Raw genomic sequence first — 19,701 nt, 5'->3', positions numbered from 1 at the left:
GCTTTTCCAGGGAAGTAAGAGAATGTCAGCGGGGATCTAACCTCATTTTTGCTTTAAGTTTTGACGGCACCAGGGCAGGAATGAGTCCTGGGTAGATCCCCATTCCCATCCGAGAAGCAGTTGGCTGAAGCACCCTACGAACAGACAGGAAAGCTTGGTCCTAGATTGAAACACTCCCCTCCCTTGGCTTGCTTGTCTGCAGCTACCAGCTTGAGTCCTACCACAGCCTCCAGCATGCATGGCAGTGCTACAGGTCAGACAATCATAGAAAATTAGGATTGGAAGGGACCTCAGGAGGTCACATCCAGTCCAACCCCCTGCTCCAGGACAGACCTTGCACAAGTCGCTCCCCCCACCTCCATTGCCTCCATTTCTTCCACTGTCGAATGGAGATGGGAAGGTTTGCAAAGGGGTCCGATACCCCTGTATGCCGATAAGAAGCCCCGCACAGAAAGGCTGCTCCGCTGGCTCACTATGCAACCAATGCTAAGAGAAAGATGCACGTCCACCTGCAAAGAAAATGAGGACCTGCTCCCCTGGAAGAGAGTCTGGCATACACACGGCCTCACCGATCAACACTGAGGCTGCTGCCCGTAGAGGCATCTTCCAGCCCAACCTCAAGGGAGCCGGTCGTAAGACTGGGCTGCGTGCAGCTGCCTACAGCAGGTACGTGATGGGCCAAGGAAAACCTCCCCTCTTCAGCAGCACGATGATCACAACCCACACGCTGAGCTGAAACAGCGGCAGCCCGCGGGCGCTGCCCTCCCTCGCCGCTCTAAATGTTAAACTTCAATGCTGTGACCTTTAAGAGGCCGGAGATAATTTCAGAGCCCCTATAATTGTCCGAGGGTGGCTTTGTGCTCTATGGGCACAAATAAAGGTTAGAGCAGCATCTTCCAGGAGCGCTCGCCAGCAGCAGTGAGATTACCGTCGTTAACCTACAGTTCAGGGCCACGCGCCGTTCGCTCCATCACAAAGGTTTGTGTCTTTACCATCGCTGAAGAAATCACCCCTGGCTCCCCGGCTGACACGCCACGAGACGGCAAGAGGCAGATCCAGGCAGGAGTCCCGTTCGCTTGTGTGCCCTGACAGCTTCATTCGAGGGATAAAATGCAATTATCCTGGGCTCGGCCCAAGCTCCAGTGACCTTTTTCTCTTTTGACGTGTTGAAAGCCGTCATCTTCGCGACCGGCATCAACTGCTACAAGGAGGAGCTGACGAGCAGCAACTGGTACAACTAGCTGGTGCTTGTTAATAGTCAAGGGGTGCTACATGGACATGCCCTGCTCAGGGCAGCACCCCTTTTTGCTAGCCTCCCTGCAAACAGCACCCCAAGGCAGGCCGGTTCCCTCGCAGGGTGGACTGCAAACAAACCATTAAAACACGAGGCAAAGCTGCAGAGCACTGGGGCTAGCATGGTTGCACCGTGTCCGCAGCCAGCCACAAGCAATGGGATTAAGGGGTAAAGGCAGTGAGCAGGGGTAAAAGCCTGTGCTTCGGTTGCAAAAGCAATCAGGGCTCATGGTAGAGGTGAGCTCTTTTATTAGACCAACAAGATTTTTGCAAAAAAAATGTTTAGGTCGCAAATTCCTTAAAGAAGGGACGGTGTTTTGTCCGGAGTTTGCACAGCGCATACATAGCGCAACCGGGTCTCGGATCACACCTCCCCGGGGCTTCCCGCAATAAACTTCAGTAGAAATCTACCTGGCAGGCACGATCCTTTTAGCAACCTGGAGAAAAAAGCCCTAAAGACTATTGCCCTATCCCATACGTCACCTTCGAGCCCCTTATTCTCAGACATGACAGACGCACCCCCACTGGATTTCTCTTCATTAGCTGCAATAATTAGAAACAATTAAAATCCATTTGCCGCAGGCAGAAAGCAAGTGCTCCCTTATCTATTAAACAAGAACCCCCAACCCTGTTTTGACAAATTCCCATTCAATTAAGCTGCCATACATTTTCTTTTAGGGCTCAGCATGCTGCCAGATTGGAAGTTGAATTAAAGAAGCTGGAGAGACGGAAATGCCTTTCCCCCAATGCCGCATTTCCTCAACAGCAGAGATCGGCCATACAAACACAGTGGAGGAGAGACTTTGCACGGGATACTCAAGAGGGCTCAGCACTGGCCTTGCTCTCTCTGCCGCCACTGGAAGCAGTGGTCAGACCTCCCTGACATCAGCAGGAAATGGGCTCCAGCAGCCTGGAAATCACTGGAGCCAAATTCCTGCTTTTATTGCAACTCTTAGCATATTTGGGATTTTTTCCTAAAAGCCCCTCTCCCCCTTACGCCCATGCAAACACACAAGCGCGCTCCCACGCACTTGGAGTCAGGTTATTAACGGAGAACCTCTGATTTTATTTAGAAAGCAGGTGAGGTTGCCACCCCTCACCTGCCACCCGAAGAGCAAAGCTGGAAGATGAGAAGCCCAAACATTGCCACCCAAGACCACACACAAAAGGAATCCACATCTTGCTTTGCGATCTAATGGTTTTCAAGCACGTCGCTTTGTTCGCGGCCAGCTTTTGATGCCTGGGTGCCTGGAGCTGGAAAGCTATCCAGGGCAAAAGCAATCAGGACTCATGGTACAGGTGATCTCTTTTATTAAACCAACTGGATTTTTGCAAATCCAATCTGGATATAAAATGAACTATTCAAACTGGATATAAAATGAACTATTCACCACACTTTCAACTCTCCTGTGAAATATGAACTTCAATTTTACCCAGGAGAGCTTTTATAGTCTTTTCTCCTATGCCTGAAGAAGGGTGTTCATACCCAAAAGCTTGCAATTAAAACAATTTTTTTTTGCAAAAAATCTAGTTGGTCTAATAAAAGAGAGCACCTCTGCCACAAGTCCTGAGTGCTTTTGGAGTGGGAAAGGCAGACATCTCCCCCTGAAATTATGTCTCTAAAATCTGCTTGATCTTTTGGCACTGGCCATTTTTAAAAGCAGTCGTGCCAAAGTCATGCCGGTGAAACCCTGCCATCACCCCACCCCATCACACTGCCCTATTCACACCCTGTATACACCTCCACAGCCTCGTGTCTTTTATGATAGCCTTCCTATCACTCGGTCTCTGCCATGAGCACACAGGAGCAGTAAAAAAATTAGATTCCTTTAATCTGAAGCTTTCTTTTGGATAAATCGCTATTAATCCACGACCAGATATTGGCAGGATTAGACCATCACGTGAAAAACATCCACCGAAATGTTGAAAACATATGAGGGATATGAGCCTTTGTGCGTCAAGAGGCGAGTCAGCCATCTGGGCTTAGGAAGGAGCTTCCTCCTCCAGGGAAATCACTGTATAATCATCAATTATACGGGTTCTGCAGATCCCTCGCAACATCTGCGGCAGCCGTCGCTACCGACGGGACGAGAGGAATTGCTGCTCTGCTCAGACATCTGGCTGACAGCTGTCCTTACAGCAGAGACAGGTGCAGAGCGCCCGAGCGCTGGAATCGGGGATGCTGCCGAGCCGCACGCTCCCTTGCTGGATAGGGGCCGCGGGAGCGGCTAAAAGCACAAGCACAAAGGAAAGACGGAGCAGGGATTCAACGTTTTGAAGCAGCGCAGGCTAGAAGAGAGCAATGAACAGCTCTCTACCTCCTGGGTGAGGGTTTGGCAACCCAGGGCCCCGGAGGGAGCACGCTTCTGCAAAAGCCCTAATTATTTTCAGTCGTCAAGTCCCATGATTAACCCTTTATCATGTTATGCTCTGCAGAGAAAAACCTCCCCCGGAAACTCCCAATGAAACCCCACCACGATATTTATATTAGATGGAAGATGGCATGAAGGGCAAAGGTAGTCTTTCCCCCTCTCTCACGACTGAACTGGGGTAACCCTGCTCCCCTGGGCTGTTTCAATGTTGAATCAATAGCTCATTACCAGTCTGAGCACAGCCAGCTGTTTTCTCACGGGCGAGATGCTCTGGGGTTTGTACCTTGTTCTCCGACTCCATCGCTGGTTGAGGGCCAAAGAGCAGCACATAAGCAGAGGTCTCTGCTGGGAGCAGAGGGCCCGACACTGCCTTTCCGTTGGAGGTAAGAGAGGGAAAGGATGCTATGACAAGGCAGCAAATCAAACACATACCTTTAGAAAGGAACAAGGTGCAATTAGCCTGCGGAATTAATCGCCGCCAGGGATGAATGGCCAAGAGCATGAGAAAATGCACAGAAAGGGTGGAGGGAGAATAGGTGAACACAAATGCCCACAACTGTACCAGTAAATATCCCAGCGACCTACCTGCCCATGCACGCACACACACAGGGTTTGAAACACAGAAAGGGATTCAGATCTAGTGCTCTGCTTGGGGCCTGCCAGCCCCGGGCATGGGATCCTCCCTACTGCAAAGTTTCTTGCAAATTCCCCTATGAGAGCTCGATGGACCACCGAGCTACGAGGACTGCCGGACCGACCTCGTTGAGCTAGCCCTGTATGCCTCTCCATCCCAAACCAAACCAAAGGGCTTCAACATGCAGCACGTACTCCCTCCCTTCCTGCCTCCTATCAGTCAGTTAGTTCCACAGTTAAACGGTCATTTTGTCCGCAGTCTCGTTACCCCGTGCTAGGGACCGAGACGTGACGCATCTCTTGCATGCATTAGGCATGCAGCTCCTAGGAGAGCTATCACTCAGCTTTAGCAGGTTCAAAAGTGTCAGTCCTAATGCGGCATTACACGAAGCTCTATTTGCAGCGGATGTTTGATTTGTTCCTCGGTCACTCAATAGCAGAGCGGGAGGATTAGCGGCACCTGAAAGTAGAATCCGCCCCAGTGGCAATCAAAGAAGCAATTGTGCAATAGCAATGGGTGAACGCAACCACTGATGACAGGGGAAAAAAATCCACATCTATGTTTTCAAGCAATTCCAAAGAACCTCAGCCCTTCGAGAGCAGGTTTCCCGGGCACGAAGACAAAGGTATATCCAAACCCCGCTTCCCTTTGCAGCTTGGCGACGGGGCAGCTCTCCAAGGTTTGACAATGGCTAGAAAGGCAGCCTGGATTTTGTTAGTGCAGACGTGGCTGAAGAGATGTCAGGACACATTGATAATTGCTGTGGGCAAAGCCCTTTGATTTCAGCCGACAAAAGGTACGGCAGAAGGCAGCAAGGTGTTACGGCACCACCTGCTCGTGTTAATGGAAAGCCTAGTTAAGCGAACCCCGCTGCTAAGGCGAGCGGCGGAGGGCAGTGAAAATTGATTCCGGCCTGAAAAGAAGCAATTTACTGCCAAGGGCAAAGCAGGTAATAGCAAGGGTGGAAAGACTGCGGCTTCTGGAATTTATACGGAGGAAAAACACACCGGCTTACACACCCCTGCATGCACACACCGACATGCCCCAAAGCCACCGTCGTTTTGCTATTCTTGTTATCCTGTTGTGCGCGGCTGGGTCCTGACTGCCCTTGCGGGTGCTACAAGCGCTAGGACCGAGGCCCTGTAGTTTTGAGCCTTCTGACAAGACCTGACAGAAAAGAGACCCATCCAGGGATGCAACGAAAATGGCAGCTCTGCCCCCGCCATGCAGGAAGGAGAAGCCGCGATCAAAATCAAAGTGCCCACGACAACGTGAAGGTGCTTCTGCGCTCTCTGCTCTGACGGGAAGGGAGAGGCTTTTGTATTTCAGCCGCTTTCGCCTCCTGCGTGCAAGAGAGTGGCACCGTCACGCCTTCCCCAACACGCTGTTTCAAAGGGCCTCGAAGAATCCCATGTTCCCAAAGGTTAAAACCATGCAGAGGCTTTTTGTCCTACCCCTGCCCCAAGCAAAAAGCATAAAATAGAAAGGAAAAGCAGGTAAGTGGAGGAAAAAAAGGGAAGCAGGATCCCCCACTCCTACCTGCAGCACCATGTAGGACTGGTCTGACCCCAGCACTGGTCATCTGACCCCAGCGCTCTTTCCTGCCCAGGGCAGGGACTCGGACTCGATGATCTAATAGATGACCCTAAAATCTATGAAATCTAGGACTGCAAAGCATTTCAGTTGGGCCACATCTCACAAACCTGTCCCCAGTTTTGCAGTACTCACCGTCAAGCCTCAGCTCTTGGAGCGGTGGGATTCTGAAGAAATCCTGCTTTTCTTTTTAAAAAATTATTTTTTTACTTCCTAAAAGTATTACCCCTTCTCAGCACAAAGGCCAGATGGCGAAATAGTAATAAAAGCTCAACATGTGTTGAAGTCTCATGATATTTAACCTCCTTTCTTGTGATTTTGGGGGTTTTTTTAAACACTTCAAGCTCATGACAGCTGTAAGACCAGCGGACTTGAGGGCACAATATTGCATCGGTAGCCACTTCTGCAAAACTGCACCCTCCTCGTATATAATGCTGATGAGGCCTTTATAAGACTGATGTGAATATCCAAACTGAAGACAATACACAGTGGGTTTCATTTGCAAGGCGCCCAGATGCCTTTGTAATGAGGCAGAAAAAAAGGGAACAGCAAAACCCTGCCCAAGGAAAGGACCAATTCACTCCCCACTGGCCAGCCGAGCAAGCCATCTTCAAGCAGAGGCTGCTTCCCCGATGGTGCTTACCAGGAATATTGTGTATCGTTATCGCCAGGATCAGCAGCATAATCCGCCTCCAACTGCTGCATCCCGGCGTCGGCGCGGCATCTCTAGAAGTCAGGAAAGCGGCTGGCTCTTCGGGCTGGACAGATCCCCCTCCTTTCCTCCTCTGGTAGGGCTCCCCGTTCTCACCTTTGTCTGAGGGTTAGAAAGCATAAGCCAAGGTCAATGTGGCAGACAGCAGGTCTGCTCCTGAAAAAGGTCCCCACCTCTCCACCCATGCAAGAACAGCTGGAAAGATGCAGATTCAAACTCTCCCGGGGGTTTCATTGCAATTTAATTTAGTGCCAGCCTGAATGCAAGCATAAGTTAGGAAGCCTTTAGGGACAACACAGCAGCCTGCACGGGCACCGGCACCAGGCTCCATACCCAGCTCACCGGCAGGAGCAACACGGACAACATTAAACCCACCGTGTCATCCAGACCTGCTGCAAGGAGGGTTAGACACTGCTGAGCACTCAATAGGTGGGTCCATCAAAGCCTTCACTCAGAGGGAAGACAGGGCAGCCCCGTGGAGACTTTCTACTACTTCAAGACTATTAAAGGGCCCCAAAAGAAGCCACTTCAAGCCCATCCTGTCCTCAACCCCTGCAGGTTGATCCCCAAAAGCTTCAGTTTGCTGAGGGAAGAAGACGCCGTTGCAGAGAGATTTATTTGATGGCAAACTCCCTGCTGGGGAGCTGCAAAGAGGATGGAGCTGGGCTGTTCTCAGTGGGGGCAGATGGCAGGACAAGGAGCAATGGGCTCAAGTTGCAGCAAGGGAAGTTGAGGTTGGATATTAGGAAAAACTCTCCCACTGGGAGGGTAGTAAAACACCTGAACAGGCTACCAGAGCGGTGGTGGACTCTCCATCCTTGGAGGCGTTGAAGACCCAGGTAGACAAAGCCTTGCCTGGGATGATGGAGTTGGGGCTGGTCCTGCTTGGAGCAGGGGGTTGCACCAGATGTGACCCCGAGCTCCCTTCAACCTGAATTTTCTAGGATGCTACGATTCTGTTTTAGGCCTCACGATGCTGCTGGTACAGTGCCAGTCTCCAACCATCTTCAAAAAACCTTTGTTTTCATTTGACAAACCAAGGCTCCGAGTCCCCCAGACCTGTGTTTCCAGCAGGACGAGGACTAGCCCTCCCCTGTATTTTGGCCGATGAAGTAAAACCCAAACACCAACTGGGACAGCAAAAGGGCAGAAGCTCTAGCCGGGGTATAATAAGAGGCCTATTAGGAGCGAGAGCCTTCCTGTTCACCTTTAGCTTGAAAAGGCGAAGTGACGCCAAGAAACGACACGGGCAGCAATTCCTGGACACCACACAGGCAACAGCTGCCGCTTTGCACTAAAGGAGATCTGACATTTCAGATGCATTGAATTCTCTCCCCGACCCCTCCTCTCCCGCCCAGGAATTTTTGGTGCCGACAAACAAGTGTAAGAAGTCGTCTGAAACTGTTTGGATCGAATGTCAGCTGCTTCCCATGCCATTTTGAGGCTGGATAACGCTTGACTGTCACGTCACGCTTTGCAAAGCACGCATTTTCAATGCCAATTAAGAAGCTTAGCATAAAAGCGTTCATGCAAATCAACACGCCAGGTCATCCCGGGAAAGCGGGGGTGTCACTTTTGTCACTCACATCTTGCCATCTGTAATAATAATAAAAAATAAAAAGAAAAGAAATGGCTTAAAAGCTTTCTGAGGAGGTTCTTGACAGCATGCAACAAAAAAAATCTGCCGGGGTTAAGTAGGGAACAGCAAGGAATTAGCACATTTTAGCAATCAGAAGCCATCCGGGAAGCTTGAAATGCAGACATCAAAATTCATGCAATCAAGCAGCCAAGTCGAGTCAAAGTTGGTCCCGAGGCTGCTGCGACCATTGGGGCACCTTGGATGCTGGGCATCATTGGTGACTGTGCGGGCAAAGTAACCCGGTGGTGCCCATCTCCTCTCCAGGTAGGGACAGCCACTGGCTCGCAGGAGGCTCATCCGCCTTTGACAGGTCTTGTTTTTAGTCCTGCTGGGCATCCACACACCCTCCCACCCAGGCCAGTGCAGGTGGCGGTGCTGGTTTAGTAGCTGACAACCCAATCATGAAACAGGCTGTACTGGTTTACACGGTACCAGACAGCAGACCAAGAGAGGCCTGGCCTGGCCGGGTGCATACAGCCACCCCTGCCATACCGCAATGCCTCGGACTGGGGCCACCAGCTCTGAACCCATCTTCCGCAGATGTTCACACTTCTCCTTCCAAAATTGCTTCTTCTGGCGAGTTGGCTGTCACCACTGCTAACAACCTAATGCAAATATTATTGCCACGACAAAACCAGGCATCTTGTCCTCCCCAAATTCTGGCTGAACCATAGGATATGGGAATGCATTGGTTAATCGTTACATCCTGTTTTTCTGAGCATAACTGGTTTTTATTTACCAGAGTAGAAAAAGCCAAAAAGCAGATCTGACATGGAAAGGACCAGCCCCGGAGGGTCTTTTCTGATCTACCGCAGGTGGAAGGGCTTGGCTTATCATCATTTAGCTCTAATTTCTTAGGAAGTCAGTCCCTTGACTGTGAACCTTACCACTCAGTCCATGATGAGGGCTGTGTAGGATTGGAAAGGCGAGGGAGGTAAACCCTTACCCACCTCTCACAGGTGAGAGGAGCAGCAGCTCCGTCTCACCTGCCCAGGCAAGGAGCAGTTGGACGTACATTAAACGGTGGATGTGGCTTAACAGATTTCAAGGAGTCGACTAAATTCCCCATGCTCTCACCCACATCAGCAATGCCTGCAAGTGCATCAAAGCGTCTTTCTCCCTTAATTGCAGGGTCCGAAGAGTGATCTCCTACAAGATGTTCTCCTCTGGCTTACCAAGCCAGGCGTCAAACACTCGAAGCGACGGGGTGCTGTCTACCTCCCCGTGACGGACTCTGCCCCAAGACCAACAGATCAGAGAGGTCTGGGCTTGTCAGCAAGGTTTTCAGTCTAAGGTATTGGTTCCCATGAACTCTTCCAGTTGCATCATGAGCTCCACCTGTGCTTCGCAGACGCCAGTCCTCTCTCTGTTCCCATGCAAGTAGCACCCTTGTTTGATTTTGTGCCTTCTACTGCCTCTGGAGACATGCAATCATCTGGGCATCACCACAGCACCCTTTTGGAGGAGGCAGAAATGGAGAATACTGCGTGCATGGCTGCGGGACACCTTGAAGTGTCCCACAGCTGCAGTTGCAGCACTTATCAGGGGAGAGGACTGCACGCAGGAATAGCAAAGGAGCTCTGGTTACAGATGGACTGGTGCGGATGCCAAACCCTGGAAGATAAGATGAACAGCAAATTGGTGGGCTGTGAATTGATGCCAGTCATCTCCTGAGCGGTGCTAGAAACTGCTGTTTCTTCGGGGAGTCCCTGGTGCTTCCTTTCCAGAGGGAGCTGCCTTACAATCTCTGCAAGGAGCTCAGGGAACTCCTTCACATGCCTTCAAGCTTTGCAAGGGAGGCCCCAGCTTCCTAAAATAACAGCCCTGGCTTTGAGCCTCATGGATCGTGAATGCCAGCAAGGAAGGAGGGAGCTGAGCTCCCCCACAAGGACACCCCATACACACCCAGGCACCGATGCTTCCTCGGGCAGTTGTGCTTTGCAAGGTCCCTGAACAACGAAGGCAAAGCTCTGAAATCACCACGTGCCCGAAGCACGTGCCCCGCTGCTCGAAAGGCTTTGCACACGTGTCGATGAGATGGCAATGGGAACCAGCAGCACGATCAAGTGGGTGACGACTGAGCTGCCGTTCAAGCCCACTTGACAAGAGCCACTGGCCTGGCTGCTATGGGCAAGTGCTGCAGGTTGAGCCCCCTTTCCTCCCTGAAGAGAGGACCCCTGGAAGGCAGCGCCAAAAGCAAGATGCTGCCCTTCCCTCCGGAGGAAAGCAGGGCAACAAGGCTCAGAGCAATCTACTCCGCGCAGCGCATGGAAATCTCTCTTGCAAATACCTTTATTATCCTGCCTCCCACTCATCCCTGGCTTCCAGTAGCTTCAGGAGCGCACTCACAACAAAGGGAGGAGAACAGCACACACACAGTAATTACCGTATCCGTGCCTGTTTAATTGTTGTGCAACTTTCACCGTCAATACGCTCGTAAAGGCTACGAGCGCGCAGGGAGGCGTGAGCACCTTGCAGGTGAGAGGACCCAGCTGGCGGGGGCACGCAGTCGGTGCTCCAGCCCTTCCCGGCTAGATTGCAGCTGGCTCGGGTCGGCTGACACAGCTGCAGTCAGCCTCCACCTGCCTTGAGCGAAGCAGAGAATTGCAGCACAAGCTGAAAGAAATGCAAAGCTCTCAAACTCTGGGGTCAGAGAGGATACCTTTTATTAGACCAACTAAGAAATTGCACACACAAAAAAATCATCTCTCCTTGCAAGCTTTCAAGCACACGCACCCTGCTTCAGAATGAAAGATGGTCAAAGTCTCCATGGGTAGAAAATAAACTTTGTTTTGCACAGAGGAAGCTGAAGGTGGATGTCTGCTCCTCTGGGTCCTTTGCGTGACTTGCTCTTTGACGGGCAGATAAGGCAGGATTTCTTCCCAGGTGGTGTCAGATGGCAGAAAGGCAGGGAGGTGTAGAAATCTCTCCTTGTTATTCAGCAATGACGTTTGTAATTCCAAGCTGAAGTCACTTATAGAGAGAGAGATGGCAACTACCTGCAGCGCCAGGCTCCCAGACTGCCTTAATGCCCTGGCATGGCTAGTCCCCAAGTTCGACCACAAACCACTTATGCCGTGCTTCAAACCAGCAACTCTTCCCCTCCGCCCTCCGCTACGGGATCAGCCTAAAGCATTTATAGGGAAATATCACATTTAAATGGAGAGCCTCCTCCGCACTGCACCTTTAGCTGCCTGCTCGCATGCTGACTCCCCCGGCTGAGGATGAATGTAACTCAACCCAAGGGAGGCACAGCTTGAATTGAGACATGAATGACAAGAACCAGGTAGCCAACGTGGGAGAAAAGTAAGAATGAGCAGGAGCGGTTCAAATCACCAATCCAGTGTGCAAAACTCAGATCAGGAAAGGGACAAGGACAAGCCCCAGATGCACCGGGAAGCTAACGGCTGGGATTTCTGCATTGGGCACTGCGCTGTGCAGCTGCAGAGATATGAACTCCCCGTGAGAAGAGATAATGCACCCCTGTAAAAGGAAGATTTGCAAAGCCGTAACTTAAAATGAGACTTTGTCTGTTGCAAATACAGACGTGAGTATAAATCAATGGGAAAATGCCGGGATCATAAAGCCAAGGTCTGGAGGTTCCCTTAATGACATCTGTTCACATAGTATGTGAGCATCTCACACTCATCACCTATTTATACTCACAACCCCCTGCCAGACGAGGACGTAGTACTATCCCCAGAGACCTGAGGAACAAAGATACTGAAGAACAAAGATCATGGGTCCTTCCACTAACACCTTTTCCACAGGACCTGCACTAAAGAGAAGGATGTTTCCCGTCCCTTCTAACGCTCCTTCCAGCCATGCATACCTACCACCGGTGTAACGCCAACAGCTTCACAGCAAGGCCACTTGAAGACGCAGCAACCTGCACGAGCGCTGGTGGAAAGCAGCCTGGATCGCTACCAGGTTGGGGGCGGCGAGAGCCAGCAAGGAAAGACAACCAGGAGGAAAATCCTGAACGACAAGGCAGAGGAGGTGGGGAACTCGCTCTCTGCTGCAAAACAAGTTGCGTGAATGGAGAAGAAAACAGGTATGCGTGAGCCTAGGGACCTGCCCTTCAATGCAAGCAACAGCGACGGCATTTTTTGAGCCTGTGGAATTGGTTCCTCTTGGAAAGAGCGACAAAGGTTTAGAGAAAGTGTCTGCTGGCAGCGGCGTAGCAAAGACGGGGCAAAGGGGCCGAAGGGACAGTTCTGCAACGCAAAGGGCAACGTGGACCGAATGCAAAGGGAAGAGATTGCCGGGCATCTCGTTTTTTAGTTCAAAGCTTTGAGGGCTTGATCCCTGCTAATTAAGTAGGCAGTAGCCAGCTGAGCTACCTGCATTTACCCGTTTGCCTGTCTTTTCCATATTGGTTTGTGCTACAGTCAGCTACATGCGTTCCTCCTGTTCACCGTCTTTGCTGGTGCTCCCCAGGGGAAAGCAGACACTGCTCGTGATGCCTTACGCATTTGATCTCAAGTGAAATTGTATTCTTGAAATACTCTGGGAGCCAGGAGCTCGTCTTTTAACTTCCCAGCCGTGCTCTCTTCTCGCTGCTCAGGTTCTCCCTTGGCAAAATGTTATGAGTACTGATCCATTAGTGTCTGTCAAGCAGTTTGCAGTGTTGGATGCAACAGCCTCCTCCTCCAACACCCGCTGCTTGCCTTCCCGTCTCTCGCACCTCCAAGCCAACCGTGGTACTGCACCCTCCGATGTCTCCGCTTGCTCGACAGGAGCCAGTACCGCCATCTCCCATGCGAGATGCAAATTGCAGCTGGGAAGCAAAGCCAACTCCATGAATGTTAAAAACCAGCCTACTGCCTGCGGACCTCGTTTCACAGCACCTACACGCGGCACCCAGACAGGTGAGCAAGCTCGGGGGGCTGACACTGGACTCAACTTTGCACCGATGCACATGTTCCTCCAGTTTAACCTTCTCGGATGTCCAGGCCGCACAGCTGTTACGCCGCTGACCTGCTGGCTATGCAGAGTCTCATTATGGAGGAAGTCTGTTTTGTTTCAACCTCACCTGGCCCCATAATGTGATCCCTTTTACAGCAACAGGATCAGATGATGTTGAGTCTAGAAAAGCAGCAGGGTGGCTTCAATCCAAAGCATTAGCATCACTTGAATCATGCAGCCCAGCATATCTTTAGCAATCTGACTGCATACTCCCATCTGTTGTGGGGCTGTAAGGGAAATGCACCATCCAAAACCATTGCAACTTTTAAAATCAGGGGAAAAGAAATACCCTCTTAAAAATGTAATGAAAAATGGTATAACCAATTGAAGGACAGCCAGGTTAATTTGTATCACTACTACAAACAGAGAAATGACTGCATTGCTAGCAACCGTCATGCATTTTCCGTATGTAAAATACACAGACATATAATTTATTTGGCGGATTTACAAATTTTGGTTCGACCCCGAGATGCAACCTTTAATGCTTCTGATCTTTAGACGTAGCTTAAAGCACGTATGGTGAACTAAGAGAAACGTGCGTGCCTCCTCACGTAGCTGAGAGTCCATCACGGCTCCCTTTGAGACCCTAGGTCACTTTGCACCCTTCTTCTTCTCCACACCTGCACAGGAAGGACAGGCTTCGCCTTGCAAAGGCCCACAGAGGGTTAATTAGACCTCATGAGCTGCGAACACCATGCAATTTGTCACTGCTCTTGTAGCTGATAAGGAACTTAAAGTGTGTATAGCTAGGAGCACAGGAGAAATCAATCCAAATGAGCTAAAGGTGTGAATTGAAAGTGGGCTAATTAAGCCTCATTAACCCCCCAGTGTGGACACACACATTCAAAATTTAAGTCAGGGTAATGTGATTTAGGTTAATGCTCTTCCAAAAGGATTCAAACTAAACAGAATTAAGGCTCCCTTCGCTGTAAATGAGCCTTTCCACCCCTGGCTTAATGTGGTTTCGCTAACCCAATTTAAACTTTCACCTGAATCGCCTTTCCTGGCTGTGCTCGGGTGGACAAATCCCGAGGACCTCGTTCCAAAGGAGCCGGGGCTTCGGATGAGTGACCGCAGGGGAAACGAGGGACAGGGCATGCTGCGTGCCAGCTCCCATGCTTTTACTGCCCGGGTGCCCACTTTTATCCTGCGTTAAAGCTAACTTGGTCTAGGCGACCTTGCAGTGAAAGAGGATGAGGGTATTGGGGCTCGGGTAATGTTTGCATGCCAGGGGAAAGGCCTGCACACGGGCAGTTACCACCTTGCTTCATCCCTGCCCTCTTTATACCTCCCAGGGATTTGCTGGCATGGCCAGGCCCTCCAGTGCTCCTTGCACAGCTGGCAATCCAATTGCCACAAGCCTCTTCCGGGGAAGCCCCATTTCACCCCCTAACAAGCAGCTCCCGAGACAAACGACACCAGCCCTCCATCCACACGCACAGCCCAAGGCATGTGATGAATCAGAGCCGGGGCTGGGGAGGGAGGGCACGTCCCCACCTCGGCATCCTCCACGAGTCACCTCCTCCAGCCTCCAGCATGATACAGGCCAGACACCTCACCTGCAACCTCCTAGGCCATGCTGGTAACATCTCCGAGCTATAGCAGGCTGTCTTTCTCCAAAGGCATTCAAAGGATGGAGAATACACCTTGCTTAGATGAGTTACCCATCTCACCTGAACACGTCTGACTCCAGATTCCCCCCGTTTGAATCTCATTATGCTTTCTTCTGCTACGATAAAGAGGCATCCACCTCCCAGCCTAGGAAACTGCACCCGTGATCAAGTCCCTTCTTCATCTTCCCAGCCATAATAAAGGAAAGGAAATGAGCTGCTTCAGTCTCTTGCTGTTAGTTGGGTTGTCTAGGCTTCGACCAAACCCTTCTGAAGTTTTCACCATCCCTGCCAAGGAGTGGAAGTGAATACAGGGTGCAGTAATGGTCCTGCTAATGCAGGATATCACCCCACTGCATTATGCTACCCACCAGGATAGGCACCAAGGTAGTAAAATACCTAAAACTCTGCATAAACGTACCTTTTAACTGCTTTAAAAGGCAAGGGAGAGCTCAGGAGTGCGCACGAGCTGTCTCAATGCAACTATTCACCTGCATTAACCTGCTATACCTTTAACCCTAAATAAAACAGTTGCATGTGCAGTCGTTTTGTTGCCCTTGTAGGATGCAGGTGTTACCGCTACACCGCAACAGCTCCTAAGAGCACCACCGGATATCGATGCGACTGTGATAGCTGCCTCCACCCAAACAACACAGGGTAAGTACATGAAGGAGCTACGGAACCTGGGCTTCAGCTAGGAGGATCCATTGTAAAGGGCAGTGATAGGAGTCAGAAGTAGATTTAAAATAAGCGCGAGGAGAAAGGAGGTGTGTTGAGTCTTTAAGTGGATCTCGCCCCCTCCCCTGTTGCCTTGTGTTTTGCCTGCAGCCACGTAACCCAAGAAACCATGCAACAATTCTTTGGGATAAGGTGCCCGCCAATTTGGCAGCTTCCTCACCAGCCACCCCGCTCCGGGATCAGCGCCAGGCCTGCTGCCTTGCTACCCACTCCCAATCGGTGCCAGAAGGCAGCGAGATGGTTTGTGCAAGAGATCCGGGGCAGCATCCTGCCTGCAATCAGTCCCATTGAGGGAATGGAAAGGCTTCCCACAGGCAATCAGCAGGCAAAGGCCTCTTCTTCGTTAGATGGTTGTGTGAACCTGGGATCAGCTATAGGACTGCAACATACCTTCCGCAAGCAAGTCTGAGCCCTGTAGGAACTGCCCGACACCAGGTAAAGGGAGGGGGGGGGGTGCATATGCATGTACATGCATGCACACATGCAGACGCACGCATCTGATTACACCTGCACTGAACTCCACTGCAAAACCCCCGCCTGTACCTATTCACAGCACCAGCACAGAGAGGGTGCAGTGCACCTTTGCCATGGTGAGCTGCCCACTCGGGCAGACAAGGCTCTTTGCAGACAGACACGCAGACAACAGGGTGTGCCCGACCCTGGGGAGATAAGGGATGGACTTCAGAAGAGCCCTGCTAGGTACCCGAGTGTTTGCTGGGTTTATTTACCCAATACTCAGGGATGCGGACCATGGGGAGGGTGTCTAGAAAAGGAGAGAAAGTAAGGAGATGCAATTGCTAATTAAACCATGGAAGTGTGCGCGCATGCACACATGCACACACATGCAAGCCAAGTGCATGGGGTAGGAGACACATGACTGGGACAATCCTGGATAGCAGCCCTATGTGCACAGAGGGCCAAGCTGGCCCCAACCCCTGCAGGACAGGGGGACATGCATGTTGCATCTGCTTTGTCCTGATGCAGGGCTGACTCGGGTCCCGTCTCCAGTTCCTGGGCAGCGTCGGAGCATCACACACAGAGTGCCCCCGTCCCAGCCTGGACTCGGTCCTGAGGCTATGCTTGCTCGTCTATCACTTTGAAAAGCAAAGCCAGAGCAGATTGAAGCCTACTTATTCCCAAGCAATGCATTCGGGTCCCTGTACCAGCGCCTCTATGGAATCAGGAGAGCTTGCAGCACAGGCAGCAATTAGCCCCGCTCTTGGCACGTGCTAAGGCTGCTAATTAGCACCTTCAGAGTTTCCTCCAGACTCCAGCAGCTTGTGCTGTGACAGATATCCCCTCAACAAACCATTCAGGGTTATCAGCATCAGGACACCAGCAGTCAGAGGAGTGCTGAAGGCAGTGGTTTCCCCCTGGGCCACATAAAAGCACCTGGACCACCCTGGTGAGGCCTGAGCATGCAGCCAAGCCCCAGTCATGAGACACCAGAAGGCAAGGAGACTGCAGAGGACAGGAACTGTGTTTAGTTGCACGACTGCATAGGGATGAGAGCTGGTATTTGTGTCCCTCAGCCACCACCCGGGCCGCTCTGTTTCACGCGTGGCGAAGGTGCTGTCCAAAACTTCAGCCGGAGCCGCCTTGTTCCTGCTCCTAGAGCCTTCCTGTGGCTGCTGAGAAACCACCAACATCCCCAAAACTCAGCTTGCAACGTCCAAGCGAGGCGACCTCGGAGACAACCGTCTCCTTCCCTTCCACACCCCTCTGCCTTCTCTTCAGCTCCTCTTCGCAGCTCCAACACGGGCTGTAGCTCTGCCCATATCAGAGTCTGAGCACAGACAAAGGCTGTGAAAGCATCAGACACCCAAAAAAGAGGAAAAGGTCCCTGTCTCTTCTCCAGTGACATGAAGGAAACCCCCAGGGAAGGGAGCAGGTTTCCCAATACAGCCGTCAAAGGCAATGCTAGCAAGTCCACGAAACACAGGGCATTGCTCATTCTTCCTGCTTCTCTGTTCTTGGTTAGTTCACTGGTTAGTTGTTGTGTTGTGCTGGTTTTTAAAAGCATCCTCTTATTTCCACAGCATCATGGATTAAATGACTAGGCATCCAGGAGATGACGAGGTCTCTGGTGGCGTGGAAACAGGGACGGACTGTTCTCAGACGACAGGACAAGGAGCAATGGGCTCAGCCTGCAGCAAGATAAGTTGAGGTTCGATATTAGGAAAAACTTTCTCGCTAGGAGGGTGGTGAAGCACTGGAACGGGTTACCCAGAGAAGTGGTGCAGTCTCCATCCTTGGAGGGTTTGAAGACCCAGGTAGACGAAGCCTTGGCTGGGATGATGGAGTTGGGGCTGGTCCTGCTTGGAGCAGGAGGTTGGACTAGATGTGACTCCTGAGCTCCCTTCCAGCCCGAATTGTCTACAGAGGGCTGGAAGGAACAAGAAAATAATGCCGAGAGAGGAAAAACAGGGAAATACCCCGAGCCAGGTCCTTAGGTCAAACCAGGATGCTCTTGGCCAAGTCCCACATCCACCCTGCAGTAGCCTAGGGTCTGCTCGAAGTGATGCCAGCAAGTTAAGCTCACCAGGCCATTGTGCCAGGCAAGAGTCAGTGCTGCGCCTGGCCCCAGCCAGCAGTGCCTCTCACACCTGGGGACATGGCGGAAGAGCCCGGGTGGTTTAAAGCCAATGGCTCTATACTAGCTCAACGCTCACCTTACATTTGAGAAGCATCTAGCTGATATAATCATTTGGCCTTAAGCTTCCCATCTCCCGAACTGCCTGCCACCCCGGTGGCATGGGACGCCGCCCTTGGCTTGAGACCACAATGGTCTGCAAGTGTCATATGTGCAAACATAAGCTCCGTCGGAGCATTACTGGCTTATCACAGGTTCGCAGACGTGAAGAAAGGACAAACTTTTTCCCCAAGCTGAAGATAAGGCCTTGGCCTCACCAGGACAGCTGGAGAAAACACCCAGGAACATGCGTGGCCCAAAACATGCACCGTCCCGACTTTCACAGTCCAGCCCAGGATTCAGAAACACTGCAGCTATTTGTATTTGGGGTTTTTTTCTTCTTCTTTTTTATAGGAGCTGTTTTCAGCACATATTTATTTTTCCCTGGTTTAATGGAGCATCCCAAAGGGGCCAGCAAGGGACACAAAGTGCAACAGTCTTCTCTCTCTCGTTCCCTTTCTTCATTTTAGATGAAAACTCGGAGGACTCCAGGCAGATTCATCAAAGTGCTTCAAGGAAGATTGCAGGAAGTTTTGTTTCGATTCTCCGGCCCCCGTCACCTACCCTCCCTCCCTGCGAGCACCTACAAGGCTTTAAATGAACCGTCCTAGTGGTGTATGCAATTCAACCAAAATTACACCTGAAAGGCAGCCAGCTGGGTGCCAGCTCATCTCACCAAGCAAAATAATACTGCCTCCCATTACTCTGGCAAATAGCAATAAAAGGGAAAGCTGCTTTCTTAAACGCAGAGGCCTTTGCCATATAACGCAGCGATGCTCTGTGTACTCGTCTTGCTTCTACACCTTCATCATTCAGATCAACCCCGAGGCATCCTATATTAACTAGAGAGGAATTCACTTTGCTCCCGGTCAAACCTGCCTTCTCACCAGCTGGTTCCCAGGTTCGACCGAGTCCTGATGATCTCAGCATAACACTGTCTCTCCAAATTGGGTTTAGATCTTTCTAATTAAGTTTCTCAATTTTTTTTCCTTACCGAGACAAAGCACAGTCACCATGCACGACGAACCGATGCACGTGTTCCAGCCCAGCACGTTACAGAAGACGAGCAGCAGATTTCTGCAATTAAATGCACATTTTGGCTGCTGGAATTTGCATTTGCCAATATATGCCTACCCAAAAATGACTAGTAGGGCACCCAAAAATGACCAGTCGCTTTGGGGAAACTTTGACCTAATGCTAACTAATTTTTTGCATCCAGACAGCCGGCTAACAAACACTCATCTTCCCTCCCTAGGGTCTCACGCAACACGGTTGGAAGGAGCGGTCACGCAGGACATAAACCAGCTGCTGGAGCCAGGCACTGCGAGGTTAGACATTTCATATCCATGCACCCTGTAAGTCTTTCTGCATGCCTTCCAACAGAGATTAAAAGGAAATTATATATTGCTGTTTCCATTTTTAATATAGAAGTTGGCTTGAGCAACTTTGC

The 19,701-nt window shown here is 51.0% G+C and overlaps 2 protein-coding genes across 5 annotated transcripts in view; one reads left to right on the top strand and one right to left on the bottom strand.

Moving 5' to 3' along the window:
• The window catches only part of RPL38 (ribosomal protein L38), a 548,453-nt gene that overhangs the window by 111,485 nt on the left and 417,267 nt on the right, over window positions 1-19,701 (top strand). Inside the window, exon 1 of one of the 2 annotated variants that reach the window (XM_059732012.1) lies at window positions 11,442-11,445. The exons of the other annotated variant lie outside the window; for it this stretch is intronic. The gene's annotated coding sequence lies outside the window, so the exon portion shown is untranslated. Of the gene's footprint in view, window positions 1-11,441; window positions 11,446-19,701 lie in introns of those variants that run through there. 2 annotated transcript variants of the gene reach the window in all.
• Window positions 1-19,701, bottom strand: part of SLC39A11 (solute carrier family 39 member 11) — a 213,338-nt gene that overhangs the window by 86,261 nt on the left and 107,376 nt on the right. For all 3 annotated transcript variants that reach the window (XM_014601992.3, XM_014601993.3, XM_019494416.2), the window contains exon 6: window positions 6,536-6,706. In XM_014601992.3, the coding sequence (XP_014457478.1) occupies window positions 6,536-6,706 (171 nt within the window). The remainder of the gene's footprint in view (window positions 1-6,535; window positions 6,707-19,701) is intronic.

Source organism: Alligator mississippiensis, chromosome 8 (genome assembly GCF_030867095.1).
Source record: "Alligator mississippiensis isolate rAllMis1 chromosome 8, rAllMis1, whole genome shotgun sequence".
Taxonomy (NCBI): domain Eukaryota; kingdom Metazoa; phylum Chordata; order Crocodylia; family Alligatoridae; genus Alligator; species Alligator mississippiensis.
The sequence above is the reverse complement of the archived record's forward strand: the minus strand, read 5'-3'. Positions and strand labels throughout refer to the sequence as shown.